Source organism: Eleutherodactylus coqui, chromosome 9 (genome assembly GCF_035609145.1).
Source record: "Eleutherodactylus coqui strain aEleCoq1 chromosome 9, aEleCoq1.hap1, whole genome shotgun sequence".
Lineage (NCBI taxonomy): Eukaryota > Metazoa > Chordata > Amphibia > Anura > Eleutherodactylidae > Eleutherodactylus > Eleutherodactylus coqui.
In genome coordinates, this window is record NC_089845.1 from 47,691,834 (window position 1) to 47,707,354 (window position 15,521).

At 43.3% G+C, this 15,521-nt stretch overlaps 1 protein-coding gene across 3 annotated transcripts in view; it reads left to right on the plus strand.

Moving 5' to 3' along the window:
* The first annotated feature begins 781 nt into the window (after positions 1-781).
* The window catches only part of GCNT2 (glucosaminyl (N-acetyl) transferase 2 (I blood group)), a 31,573-nt gene continuing 16,833 nt past the window's right edge, over positions 782-15,521 (plus strand). For 2 of the 3 annotated variants that reach the window (XM_066579351.1, XM_066579349.1), the window contains exon 1: positions 782-1,907. In XM_066579351.1, coding sequence (XP_066435448.1) covers positions 932-1,907 — 976 coding nt within the window. In that variant the 5' untranslated portion in view covers positions 782-931. The remainder of the gene's footprint in view (positions 1,908-15,521) is intronic. The other variant, XM_066579352.1, reaches the window with a different exon arrangement.

Sequence of the window (15,521 nt, forward strand, 5' to 3'; positions counted from 1 at the left end):
TCAGGGGTCCTGATGGGTCCCTGTGGAAGTCCCCTAAAGGGACAAAAAAAAAATTTTTTTTTAAAAAAAAGTTTAAAAATTCTAAAAAAAATAATAAAAATACTTGTCTCCCTTTACTTTGTAAAAAATCAAAAATACAATCACACATGTGGTATCCATATGTCGTAATGACCCAGAGAAGGAAGTTAATACATTATTTAACCCCTTAATGACATGGCCCCTTTTTTTCTTTTTTCCCCATTTCTTTTTTTCCTCCCCCCTGTTTAAAAAATCACAACTTGTCCCGCAAAAAACAAGCCCTCATATGGCCTGTCAATGGAAAAATGAAAAAGTTATGGCTCTTGAGACACAACTGCAAAATTAGTTGAAATTCAATGATTAGACCATTTTAAAAAACCTGCCCTGGTGGGCACGACAGGGTGGTAGGAAACCCGCCACTCAAGGGGTTAAGTGTCTCAGTAGAGAAATCCAAAATAAGGAAACCTGATCAATATTCATATTGCCAAAGGAGGATGGTAAGGTTGATGATAAATGCCCAAACCTCTCATTACGTAATTGAGAAAAACACACCTTTGTATGACTAAGATAGTAGTATTTGAACAGCACATTAGCAAATAAGTTCAAACCATTTCAGATACCATGTAGTGTAAAGGCAACACCTTGTAGAGGATTGTGTGCAGTGCTTTTAGAATGAAATCCGACCTTATTGCAAAGGAAAAGGAGGAAAACCAGTGTCAGTCATTCAGATCAGAGTCACCAATAGGAGGACTGCTGCATTCATATGCAAGTAGTCTCTCCCCGAAGGCCGGCACTATTAAAACACAAGCTTTCAGAGGAAACAGACACACTGTGATACAAGCTGATAAACATCCTTCTTTCCAGGCAAAAGAGGAGGAAAATGATGACACCTGGAACCCACAACTAGAGGAAGATGAGGTTTTTAAACAAGTACGATACGTTTTTTATTTGTTTGACCCTGGAGAGAATGTCCCTATATTTTCATTTATTTATCTTTGTTCTTACCTTGGCAGTTGTGCTATTGTTCCTTTGTAGTTTCAGCCAATTGAATGGACAGAATAATTTTCACAGATTTCAGTTTTCCCACGACGCGTCTTTGTTACAAATGACTTGTGACAAACTAGCCAAACAGGAAAATGCTTTTATTTGGGTAAATTCTTTACCAACGCCTCTAAAAAGAATGAAATGTATGGAAGACCATCTAACCCAGAATCACTACATCACAGCTCCTCTCTCTGCCGAAGAGGCAAATTTTCCCCTAGCCTACGCTATTGTCTTGCACAAGGAATTTAATACATTCGAGAAACTGTTTAGGGCTATCTACATGCCCCAAAATGTATACTGTATCCATGTGGATGAGAAGTCAAGTGCCGATTACTTGCAGGCGGTCGGTGATTTTATAAATTGCTTTCCTAATGCTTTTCTCGCCTCAAAAATGGAGCCTGTGGTTTATGCTGGAATATCGAGGCTGCAGGCGGATCTGAACTGCATGAAGGATCTGCTGAAGTCAGAGGTGCGCTGGAAGTATGTGATCAATACGTGTGGACAGGATTTCCCTTTGAAGACTAACAAGGAGATTGTGCAACATTTAAAAAAGTTTAATGGGAAAAATATCACTCCCGGGGTCCTGCCTCCAAATCATGCCATCCCCCGCACCAAATATGTCCATCGTGAGGATATAGCACATGCTTATGTGCGGAGGACCGACATTGTAAAGCCTCCCCCTCCTCATAATATCACCATATACTTTGGGTCGGCATACGTTGCTCTGACAAGGGAATTTACCAAATTTATTCTAGAAGATCCGAGAGCTTTAGATCTACTGAAATGGTCTAAGGACACTTACAGTCCGGATGAACATTACTGGGTGTCACTGAATAGAATACCAGGTAAGTGCACTGCAATAGTATAATGGTGTATTTAACTGCAAGTATTTATTTAGTAATATAGTAGAATCCTTTGCAGACCTCTTTAAAGGCAAACATAAGGCTCCTTCTGTGTGAGTCGGTAGACATTGTCTTTGGCATGGTACAATGTTGACAAAGGATTTAATGTAATTTAGTATTACACAATGCGGTTTATTTTGTAGGTTATGAGTTTCAGTTACCTCTACGGTCAAAGGGAAATGGAAGACACATACAAAAGGACAATATGAAAAGAACACATTTTGCTTTACTCAACTCTTGGAGAAATGCCACTGCTGCATATAGCTTCTATAGTTGACAAGTACAACCATTTACTTCCTCCGGGTATTCAAAGGACCCTATCATTTCCTATAGGCACCAGAAATTAAGTTATAGAGCTTGTAGGACAGGTCCTGCCAAATCCAGGGGTGTACATTTTATATAGTTAGTGGGTTTCCTGTTCCCACGTTGTCACCCTGGGAAGTCGACACTCTGTCTATCAGTATGACATTCTGACTTTTCATGCATTCCGTATGCGCACACGCCCATACAAAACACAGGAGTGCACTCACAGACACAAGGAATGTCATACTGATAGACCGAGTGACAATTTTCCAGGATGACGGGGTGTAAGTAAGTTTAAAAAGTACTATATATCCCCAGACTTTGCTGACCTCTTCGATAGGCACCATAACTGAGTCTATGGTGCTTATAGGAGGTGGCAAGACATTGGGAACTGCATAAAAAGGGCACATAATATTGGCAAGATTTACCATGACTGTCATGCATTTTTACGACACATTCAGACTAATTACACTGTTGAATTCAAGTAATTATCTTGATATAATGGTCTTGACTAGAGATGAGCGAGCATACACGCTAGGGGCAATTGCTCGAGCGAGCATTGCCCTTAGCGAGTACCTGCCCGCTCGAGAGAAAAGGATCGGGTGCCGGCGGGAGCGGTGAGTTGCGGCAGTGAGCAGGGGGAGCCGGGGGGGGGGGGGGAGAGGGAGAGGGAGAGGGAGAGAGAGATCTCCCCTCCATTCCTCCCCGCTCTCCCCCCCCGCTCCCTGCCCGCCGCCGGCACCTGAACCTTTTCTCTCAAGCGGGCAGGTACTCGCTAAGGGCAATGCTCGCTCGAGCAATTGCCCTTAGCGTGTATGCTCGCTTATCACTAGTCTTGACATAAGCAATCAGAATAACAGAGGCATTCGGGCTTTAAAGGGGTTGTGTCAAGATGGCATCCCCTATTCATATGCCTGGTAGACTTTCTGCCATCCTGTTTTTTCAACGCGGGCATTTGTGTGAATGGCCATTCTGTAATACTTCATTTGTAGATACAGCAGCTGATGGAGGGAAAATGTCAAGATGACTTCGGATTCCCCTAGCAAAAACATTTGCATGCCAGGAGTGCCAAGAGCGGGACCAGGGGCAATCAGCTGATTGTCCTGAACCCTGCAAGTTCCAAGAAGTTGTGTATCTTAGTGTATTGGCACCCCTTTAAGATGCCAATACACATCAGAGAAAAGGCACCTGAACTTGTTGATTTAGGTGGGATTGGCAAACTAGCTCATGTGTATGGGAGCGTCTTAACTCTCCTGGCAGATATCAGAGGAAGGGAGTAGCCATGTTGGATTTCAACATATTTGATTCATTGTTCCTACAGGTGATAAGACACCTTTGACAGCAGCTTATTCCCCTCTCCCTATTGAAAACATATGTACATTCGGCCGAGCTGAGTGTTTATGTATAATGGGGAGTTGGGAAGTATAGCTGTTGGCCAAATGACTGTTTGGCAAGTATCGAAGTTGTATGAGCAACTTTAGGGATCTGAAGGATACAATTAATTACCCAAACCAAAGTTTCCATCATGATGTGTTCCATAAGGCCTACCTTTGAAGGAAGGATACTATACTAATCTGAAGAAGCCCTTAAATTTCTAGTGTCCATCCTGCAACTACCTTTCTGATAATACTGTAGATAGATACAACTTATAGAAGAGTTGGTAAGAAAATGCCACTTCTGGCCTTACAACAAATGGAAGGAACACCTAACAGGGAAGAGCACTACGTTTGATGACAGATGGTTTTTAAAATGTAGCACAGATATGTTGAGAACGATTAATATATTAAGCTACTTAACTGTTCCCTCTACTATTCCATATGTATTTTTTCCTTTCATTAACATACTGTGCCAATATGATGGGAAGCAATCAAATTATACGGCCATTTTAACCCGTTTAGGACCAGCCACAGTAAATTTACGGCGGCTGGTCCTGGGCTTAGAGCACCGCCGATAGTAAAATTACAGCGGTGCTTTAAGTCTCCTGTCTCAGCAATCAGTCAGAGACAGGAACGGGTTATCAGCTGTTAGTGACAGCTGATAACCCGGAGCAGAAGGCAGGAGCACAAGGCAGGAGGGGTTTTTAACCCTTCCTGCCTTCTGCTTCCCCAATATACAGTGCTCAATGAGCACTGTATGGGGAAAGTGAAAGTAACATGTACTTTCACTACGGGAGCCTCGGGGGGGGGGGGGGGGGGGTCATGTGACCTCCCGGGATTCCCTGCTACTGCAGAGCTGGAGGGTCAGTCTAGACCCTAGCAGCTCTGCAAGTGACTAATGTCACCACATGGCTTGCTTTCCCCTGTAACTAGGGCTCCTATGGACGCCCCAGCTACAGTGGGAAAGTGTCAAATAAAGAAAAAAAAATATATGTGAATATCCCCCAGAGGTCTTACATGACGTCATGGGGGACACAGATAGTAAAAAGCACAATTACATACATCAGTAAAACAAAACAACAGAATAAAACAACAATACACACATAAGAAAGAGAATAACACAAAGCAGACGCCAACAAAAACCGTTGCCGTATGCGTCCTGTAAACCAAAACCATGCATACTATATATCAAAATGTCCGAAACAAATAGAGGAGCCCATTCCCATACTTTATTTTAGTGTAAATATAAAAATTTTTTATAAATGTTAAAAAAATGATTTTTTTTTTAGCTTCTTACCCACAATAAAACTAAAACACGGGAAAAAAAGTGAGTGAAAAAGATATAAAAAAAATTGCCCTATATGTCACAGGAAAAAAACGCAGCAAAAATAATTTTGGTAGCTAAAGGAAAAAAAATAGAGCAGTAAAACCGCCACATGGGTAAAATCCCTAAAAAGTGTCTGGTCCTTAAGGTACAAAACAGCTTGGTCCTTAAGGGGTTAATGTCGGTATCGGCCTATAAATTAACTGAAATCATTCAGCTTGATCAACACTGCTTTTAGGTCCTTTTTAGACAAAGCAATTTGCTCCAGTAGTTGAGTGCTGATCCATGAGTACTCAATTAACAGGCCTTTAAAGAATGAATGTTTGCTTATCATTGGATGATGGGTGACCCCTTCACATGTGCTGATAATTGGGCAAACTAATATTCCTAGGAATGTTCTTACCTGATCATCAAGCCAATTCAGACTCTCTTATGGGACAAATGGTCGTTTATACAATCGTTTGTCCCCATAGAGGTTGGTCACTGTTGGAAGCCCATCCTTAAATCCCACAGGGATGTGGTGTTGGCCATCCTGATTTTTTGAAACATGCGATCATCCAACAAATGAGTCATTGAGAACCTGGTGACACTTTTACGTGTCCTGATGATCTGGGAAACAAGTGTTCATAGGAATGTTGTTACCCGATCATCAGGCTGTGTAAAAGGCTCTTTAGGGTACCCATATACATTAGATAACAGTTGGCCGAACCAGGTTCCGAATAATACTTTAATGTGTAGGGCAATACTCTGACTCCTTCTTGACAGCAGATAACAGGGCAAAAACATTCAAAATGTTGCCAGAGAAGCCCAGTAAGTATAGCTTTTTTTTCCAGTACTCTGCCTACACATAGTAATAGTGTTGATGAAGTAGTGGAAACAGCAGATCAAGGTGCAAAGCAATGAAGTTTCTTTATTTCTTTCCTCCCAGACAGAAAAACACGACGTTTCGACTACAAGAGTCTTTGTCAAGTGACAGAAGTTGTGTTTGGACCATTCTAGTACAGAAAAATACCGTATTTGTCACCCTATAAGACATACTTTTCTTTATGGTCAAAGTGGGTAGAAAAAGTCAGTCTGTCTTATAAAGCGAACATGCCAAAATTCGGACCGGCCGGCACCTGTGTGATAAGGAGCCCACGTTCCTATAAGACAGCTGCCAGCAGGGTCTGCTCCATAGCAGGGGAGGAGAACTGCCCGTACATACCGCTGATTGGTGGTGAGCGCCAACGGGAACTGACTTTCCTTCAAAGACGTGAAACTGGAAGAGCCGTCTGCATATATCTATGGCTCTCTGCATTTAATCTTGTCTTGGCCTTCTCTCTCAATTGGCGGCTACTGCTGGCTAAATACTAAAATCACTGGTGGCAAAATAGGGGGACATGTGCATGTATCCTTCAATATTTAATAATCAAACTTATTTATAGAAGTATTTAGTGTTTTAAGGGATTATCTGGTTTCATGACTACAGAGACCAAAATTACCTACAAACCAATGATGGCGCTCTTACTCTCAACGTAAATAACGCACACCACCGCAATAATTTATTTGGCTGGATGGGGTCAGTCACAGCTTTTCTTTTTTAAATTCAACCACCAAACTGTTAATATTTCACAAGATCTGAATCGATATGCCGATCACTGGACTCCCAGTGAGTAAATCTGCCTTCAACTTCGCCACTTCGTCTCCACAATGACTATCAACCATCAGCTGTGGTTGGGGAAATGGGTGACAGAAAAAACTCAGTGCTCAAGCGGTGTTCTTATCAGAGAAGTAATGACAAGGCAAATAACTTACTTCATGGGGGTGCCCGTGCTCAGGACCCCCAGTCCCAGTAGGCGTATAAATCGTGGTCGGCAGCAGAAATGAATTCCACAAGTTTATTCTGTACAACGCGTTTCGGCCTTCCCAAGTATAGGCGTTTTTCAAGGACAATATAACAATACAAAACACAAAGATATATATATATATACTAATAACTAATTACCTCTCGCCCCCCAAGCTGCTGTCCGCCAAATCCACTTCCGGCGTGTGGCAATGACGCGGTGGTCAAAATAAGATCTAGTTGGAGTGATGGAACGCTGTTTGCATTCCACCTCTATGAGTCTGATCATCATAAAGTTACGCTTGACGTCCCGAAGCTCTTCCGGATACAGGCGTGTCCCATCAGGGCACGTGACATAAGACGTGATGATGCAACCTTACGAGGCCCTGACGGTGAGGGGCTTAGTCACGTGACTACTCATAGTGGAGACGTGGTGACGTAGCAATCATGTGATCTCAGCTTTACGTCACAGAACTTTTCCGGATACGGACGTGTCCCGTCAGGGGACGTGACATAAGATGTGATGACGTAACCTTACGAGGCCCTAACGGTAAGGTGCTTTGTCACGTGACTACTCATAGCGGAGACGTGGTGACATAGCAATCATGTGATCTCAGCTTCACGTCACAGAACTCTTCCAGATACGGACGTGTCCCGTCAGGGCACGTGACATAAGACGTGATGACGCAACCTTACAAGGCCCTGATGATAAGGTGCTTGGTCATGTGACTACGCATGGCGTAGACGTGATGACGTAGCTATCATATGATCTAAGCGTAGGGGCTTATGGTCACCTGACACAGCGGCCAAACAGGTAGAACCGATGAGTCACCATTGCAACCAGATGTAATTTCCTGGCATCCGGGTCTGCCATGTTTAATGATCGTTAGCAGTAGCAATAATACATTACTGATACGACAGGTACTGCAATGTATTTTCACAGTGATCATAAAATTGTTGGTTCAAGTCCCCTACAGGGGCATAAAAAATGTAAAAACAAAAGTGGTAAAAAAAACCCACATTCTTATAACTCAGCTGCCAGCCGGGTCTGCTCCATAGCAGGGGAGGAGAGCTGCCCGTACATACCGCTGATTGGTGGTGAGCGCCAACAGGAACTGACTTTCCTTCAAAGACATGAGACTGGAAGAGCCGTCTGCATATATCTATGGCTCTCTGAATTTAATTAAAAATCTTGTCTTGGCCTTCTCTCTCAATTGGCGGCTATAAGGTTTTAAACTAACCGTATAATCTATACTTTAACCATCCGTTGCTCAACACACTGTTATGATACACCATTACCCTCCGCAGCTACATAATAACCATCTCTGCAGTATCTGTGCTGTTACACCCTGCTAATTACATGATAAAGAGGATTCATTAAAGGCATGTTCCCTAATAAATCTAGTGTTTGTGTCACCGTCCCAAGGGCTTAAACTCACGGAGGTCTTTTTCTGCCCTTATACAGTCATGATAATCACGGCTGCATGACGGGAGAAAACTAAGGGTGCCTGCACACGAGTGGAAATTCCGCGGTGGGATTTCCCACTGAATTTCCGCCCCTGGAAGCTGCCATAGGATTGTGTTAACAAACGCAATCCTATGCAGACGGCCGCGATTTGGCCGCGCGAAATCTCGCGCGGCAAACAAATTGCTGCATGCTGTATTTCTGAGAAACGTCACTCGCCGGCCCCGCTCTGCGCATGCGCTGGAAGCCCGCACATGAAACAGCCGGGGCCGCGGGAGAGGTGAGTGCCCGCGCTGCTCTCTGCAGACGCTCGGGTCGGGTCCCGCTGCGACAATTCTCGCAGCCAGATCCGACCCAGCCGTCTGCAGGTGGCCTAAATCACTGATTTCTATAAGCGTTCAGTTTCACCATTGGGGTTCTTCGGTGTGAATACTACAGTCAAGAAAAGATAGGACTTTCTCTATCATCCCCGCACGAAGTGAATACATTGTGAGGGGAAAAAACGGGCAGCCGCTGTCTTCACGCCTCGTTTTTCAAACTCCAGCACTCTGGCGCAGGAGTTTCAACTGACAGCAAGGGAGAAGAAATCTCCCTCATTCAGCCGCTGCTGCGCTCCTTACTTCCTACGGCACTGTGTTTTACCACTATTTTAGGACATTCACCATGTGAGATAAATAAAATATTTTCATTGCCTCGGTTGTTATGAATGTGGTAATACCTATTATGTTTGCTTTAAAAAAAATTATGGTATTTTATTCATTTTAAATGAGTTTTTGTGTGGGGAAAAATGCCTATTTTTTAAACTGGATTATTTTTCTTTAAATGAAACCTCATAGAATGTTTTGGACACTATTTTTTAGTCCCTGAATGGAATTTGAAGATGCAATTGTTCGATCACTAAAATAGTACACTGCATTACTTATGTAGTGCATTCTATTAAGCCTATGATAGCAGTCTATTAGACTTCGCTGGAGGTGGGGCCTAATAAACTGAGTTACATGGCAGACATGAAGGTCTTTGTAAAGGTTCGTTTACACAGAGCGATGATCACTCAAAAATCGCTAAAAAACGATCGTCTTAGCGATAATCGTTGCATCTAAACGCACGCCCATCGTGTTCTTTTCGTGCACTGCTAGCTGATCGTTAAATTTAGGCCAACCTAAAAATTGTCCTCCGGCCCTATCAGCAGTTCTCCACGGGTAGTGCTGATAGCATTATTTCCTGTCAGAGAACAAAGGATCTGAGCGCAGATAAGAGCCCTAGGGCTATTAACTGCATTCAGCTAAGGCTTCATTTGCACACTTAATTGCTATTAAGTAGCTGAGTAGCTACTTAATAGTTTATGCAAAGTGATCGCTCAAAGCTGTCACTCAGACTGTCATTTGAGCGATCATAGCTCCATGTAAATGGGACTTAAGGCTTCTGACTACCATGAGAACCCATTGGTACTTTGCGATCACATTGCGTGGTGCTGATGGGTGACATAAGGAGCCCCCTGTCATCTGCTTACATACAGATGACAGTGGCCATAAGGGGTTAAATTGTCAGGATATGAGGTTTATCTACTAATGGCTATTAAAGCAGGAGCCTGGTTTAACATGACACTTTCTGTGCCACAGTTTATTGTTTACAGTGGATTTTGCTGTGTGTCGGACAGGGTTTGTTCTACTGGATTGGCACATAGGAAATTTGGTGCAGATATTAAAAAAGGGGTCAAAAAGAGAACCTGGAAACTGCAGGCCAGTAGATTCTATTGTGTGTAAAATGTTTGAAGGGTTTCTAAAGGCCCATTTACACAAGCAGATGATCGCTCTAAGATCCCTCAAACGACAGTTTGAACTACAGCTTTCAGCTATTATTTTGCATAAAAAATAATTGGTATTTAAGTAGCTACTCAGCTACTTAAATACTAATTATGTATGCAAATGAAGCCTTCCTTGAATGCAGGCTAATATCTGTGCTCAGATCCTTTGTTCTCCAAGGAGAAACAATGCTATCAGCACCTCCCCATGGAGAACTAAGATAAAAATGAGCAATGATTTTTAGGTGAGCTTGATTTTAACACTCACCTAAAAGTGCCCGAATGCTGGTGCCCCGTGCCTATTTACACGCACCGATTATCGCTAAAATGATCGTCGATTAGCAAATTTTTAGTGATAATCATCCCGTGTAAATGGGCCTTAAAGGGGTTGTCCCGCGGCAGCAAGTGGGTCTATACACTTCTGTATGGCCATATTAATGCACTGTGTAATGTACATTGTGCATTAATTATGAGCCATACAGAAGTTATAAAAAGTTTTTTACTTACCTGCTCCGTTGTTAGCGTCCTCGTCTCCATGGTGCCGACTAATTTTCGCCCTCCGATGGCCAAATTAGCCGCGCTTGCGCAGTCCTGGTCTTCTGCTCTCTTCAATGGAGCCGCTCGTGCAGAATGCAGGCTCCGTGTAGCTCCGCCCCGTCACGTGCCGATTCCAGCCAATCAGGAGGCTGGAATCGGCAATGGACCGCACAGAAGAGCTGCGGTCCACGGAGGAAGAGGATTCCGGCGGCCATCTTCACAGGTAAGTAGAGAAGTCACCGGAGCGCGGGGATTAAGGTAAGCGCTCCGGTAAGCTTTCTGTACGTCCCTGCATCGGGGTTGTCTCGCGCCGAACGGGGGGGGGGTTGAAAAAAAAAAAACCCGTTTCGGCGCGGGACAACCCCTTTAAGAGATGCTCTACTGGAGTGCCTCAATAAAAAAAAATAGCCTTATGACTCCATATCAGCGGGTTTATAAGGGATCGCTCCTGTCAAACCAATCTAATCAGCTCCTGTCAAACCAATCAAATCAGCTTCTACGAGGACATTCAAGACTGCTTCGGGGAGAGTCATTGGATCTTGTATATTTGGAATTTTTTCAAAATGTTTGATACTGTGCCGCATAAAAAGTTGGTATATAAAATGGGAATGCGAAAATGTATGTAAGTGCGTAAGTAATAAGTAATTGTTCAGTCATAGAAAGCTGAGGGCGGTTTTAAATGGTGCATACTCTGATTGGGTCACCATTACCACAGGGGGCAGTACTGGGCCCTATTCTTTTTAACATACTGTATTTATTAAGGCCGCCTGCAGATGGGCGGAAATTCTGCGGCGGGATTTCCCGCGGAATTTCCACCCCTGGAAGCTGCCATAGGATTGTGTTAACAAACACAGTCCTATGCAGACGGCCGCAATTTGGCCGCGCGAAATCTCGCATGGCAAACAAATCGCGGCTTGCTCTATTTCTGTGCGGGGCTCTGCTACCCCGCACAGAAACGTCACTCACCGGCCGCCGGCTCCGCTCTGCGCATGCGCCGGCAGCCGGCACATAAAAGAGTCGGGGCCGCGGGAGCAGGTGAGTGTCACGCTGCTCTCTGCAGACGCTCGGGTCGGGTCCTGCTGCGAGAATTCTCACAGCCGGATCCGACCCGGCCGTCTGCAGGTGGGCTAACAATGTTATGCAGAAATTGTACTTTAAAATATCTATATGGGCAATATTTCAGGAATATAGAACATGCTGCAGTGTGTTTCCCGCATAGCATCGCATCACAGTGCATGCAGAAAAACATCACTTATGTATATGAACCCAATCAAATGAATGGGCTCATATTAGTGCGAGATTTGTGCGTCTCACGATGCGCAGATCTCTTGCGATTTTCTTGGCCGTGTGAAAACGGCCTCACTGTCAAGTGCAAACTTAAGGCCGATTTACACAAGCCGGTGATCGCTCAAACAACAGTTTGAGGGACAGCTTTGAGCGATCATTTTGCATAAACTTTTAAGTAGCTACTCAGCTACTTAATAGCTATTAAGTGTGCAAATGAAGCCATAGTGGAGAACTGCTGATTAGGGTGAACGATGATTTTTAGGTTGGACTGAATTTAACGATCAGCTAGCAGTGCACGAAAAGTGCACGATGGGCACACATTTAGATGCAACGATTATCGCTAAAACAACCACCTTTTAGCGATTTTTTTTTAAAGCGATCATCGGCCGGTGTAAATGGGCCTTTAGGTTATGGTGTCTTTCAATGTGCAAGTGTCACAGTGACACTTCTGAATGTTAAATCTGGCGTATCTTTAGACTGTCTAGTTACAACAAAATTTGCTTCAAAGTTTGGCACAATTTTTTGCAAAACAGCAGCCCTTTGACAAATGAATCATAAAACGTGTTTGAAAGCATCTAAAATAGATGAAAAATCTGACATAAACCATGCAAAACAGCTTTTTGGTGCAATTTGGCCAGAAAATTGTCAAACTTTCCATAGTAGATGTGCCCCATGTATGCTGCCATTCTTCACTGCTTTGAAGATGCTTCTTGTCAGTAAACGGAAACATATTTGTTTATATACAAAGGCTCAAACCCAGTCCTTCTTACAGCTCAGCGTTTGCTACAGTGTATCCAGTGTAGACAAACCAAATCCTAAACTGTTAGGCTCCAGGCTGATACAGTTTATCTACACCGACTCCGAACTTGTTGTTCGTGACAACAGGAATGGTAACAGGAGGACATTCCATTCTAGATTAAAGCTTCTTTCACAGGTTTTTGCAGCATTTTCTACCTTGAAAAATGCTATGAATTTCTTGTGCTGTTTACCAGCTTTTTTGTGATTTGTTGTATAAACACATGTGCATTTTTTACGTTGGAGAAGTCTGTCTAAAGACAAACTGAAAAAGAAACCTACAGATAGAGAATACTGCATTAGGAAAAATAGCATTGACCCAAAAAATGCATCAAAACAATGGAAGAGGAAAATGGCACAAAAACCCTACAACATACATCAGACTGCAGAGCTGTTTGGTGAAAGAAAAACACAGCAAAAAATGACACAAAAAATGTTTTTCCTAAAAAACACACCATGTGTCAACTTCCTTAATAAGGGACTCTGACCTTTTTGGAACGCAATGAATTGCAGATTTGATTGGTTTACTTTCTATAAATATATTTGCTGAGGGAATTTATTATGTCATGTATTTTCTTATCCTAACACTCCAATTAAAAGAAGATAACAGAAATGAACCAGGAAATGACAAGCCGAATACTTGTGTAATCTCTAACTGCATTAAAAAGGACAGCACATCCATGCAAGCAGTTATTTTAGCATGTCTATTGATTAGGGTCTCCTGCTGCTTTACATGGTGCGTCACCTTACGCCTAGCTCTTAAGTGAACTACGGAACTTCGAACGAGACTCGCGAGCAGACATAACGCAACGACTGACAAACACCCGAAGCACTCACCTAACATACCTACACGCATAAACACATGCATAAACAGATGGAATTACTGCAGTACGTATGAGATATTGGTTCGTATTTTGGCCAATATACTTAAGCCAACGAGCCCACGACAAGGGTCCTCGTTGTCTCGTTAGTCCCTACTCCAACAAGACAACTCAAACCCCAAGGAGTCCTGCCTAGAAGTGGAGTGATTGCCCCAATAGGGATGGCCCCATGCTGGAACCTAAAGAATTTGCTCGCTCTAAATGGAAAACAATCCAAGCAGAACAGGACACAGTTCACACCAACACACAAGGGAATGCAATCATTGGCTACAGAACTTTGAACGGGACTCGCGAGCAGACATAACCCAATGACTGACAAACACCCAAAGCACTCACCTAACATACCTGCACGCATCAACAGATGGAATTACTGCAGTACGTATGAGGTATTGGTTCGTATTTTGGCCAATATACTTAAGCCTATGAGCCCACGACAAGGGTCCTTATTTTCTCGTGAGTCCCTACTCCAACAAGACAACTCAAACCCCAAGGAGTCCTGCCTAGAAACGGAGCGATCGCCCCGATAGGGATGGCCCCATGCTGGAAGCTAAGGAATTGGCTCGCCCTAAATGGAAAACGATCCAAGCAGAACAGGACACAGTTCACACAAACACACAAGGGAATGCACACCACACGGAACAGGATTGATCACACCACATGTCCGGCTATCTGTACAGATACAGAACACGTCACTGTCCACACCAATACACCCTGAACATTAATGCTCACCTCATCTCCAGTCGCCTGTACAGACACTTCACTGTTCACACCTATGATTTTGATGCCTGCAGAAAATGAATGAAAAGTGACTGATTCTCATTTGTCCTCAATCATTGGCTCACGTTTAGACCAAACAATTATTGTTCACTTTCACTCTTTTGAATTATTTATTATTAATTTTTCCATCTAAAAGCACCTTTAGTGCCCAAAAGTTGTCTCAACCGTTATCGCTTCTATGCCACATAATTGTTCAGTGAATGGAGGCGGAGCAAGCTCGAGATTGCTTTCGGCTGCCCACCTCCATTCACAATAAACTAGCAGTCGTTCATAAATGAATGATTGCCTCTTTATGCAGGCCAGTCAGCGCTTTGTTTTTAGGCCTGCCTATAGTGAATGACGAACAATAATAATCGTTCAGTGTAAAAGAGCCTTAGGTACTTTGGAAGCAGTTTGTTGCATTATAATTAAAGGATCTGTCATTTTTCTGATCTGATCTGACCGGTAAAAAAAAAAATACTGCAAAAAAATATGTGATGCTACATCTGTGCTCTTACCTACTTAAATGGCATCATCCTCTGGGTAAGTGATTAGGGACCGGACTTTCCAGTTACATGAAGTGCAAATAACTACTTTTGTACTAAAGGGATTGACTCATCACATTCCAAGACCAGTGACACACAATGGATTTTGTTGGGGGGTAGTTTCATTTCTCTTGCAGCATTCACTATAGCAATGCATGTAGTAATCCTGAAGGCCATTCAGATGCTCATTTACATAACACATGGATAACTTGAATGCAATAAAGTCAGAGCTGCTTCTCAGCATTTCTACCCGATGGGACCCAAATGGCCCCATAAATGTCATCCACTTGCACAGAGCATACGGAAACCAGTTGTCCTGATGGAACCCCAATACGTTTCATAAGTCACCATGCAAAATAAGACTGGCAGAACTGTAAGGCTGTGATCACATGGGGCGTAAATCTTGCGGAATGACCACAGCGAGACTGCATGGAAATTCCGCACGATTTCCGCGGCAGGAAGGCAGCTTCGCCGCCTGTATTCTGCTGCGGTCATCTCTTCCCATAGAGAGGAGAGATGTCCGCAGTGAAAATGGCGATACATGTCAGTTGCAGTACGGTATGTCAGTTTCAGTGCGGCTTGGCCGCAATGACTTTTCCGCAGCGTATGGACGAGATTTTTGCAAGTCTATTACAGTATAAGGCCGCGGTCAAACAATCAGTTTT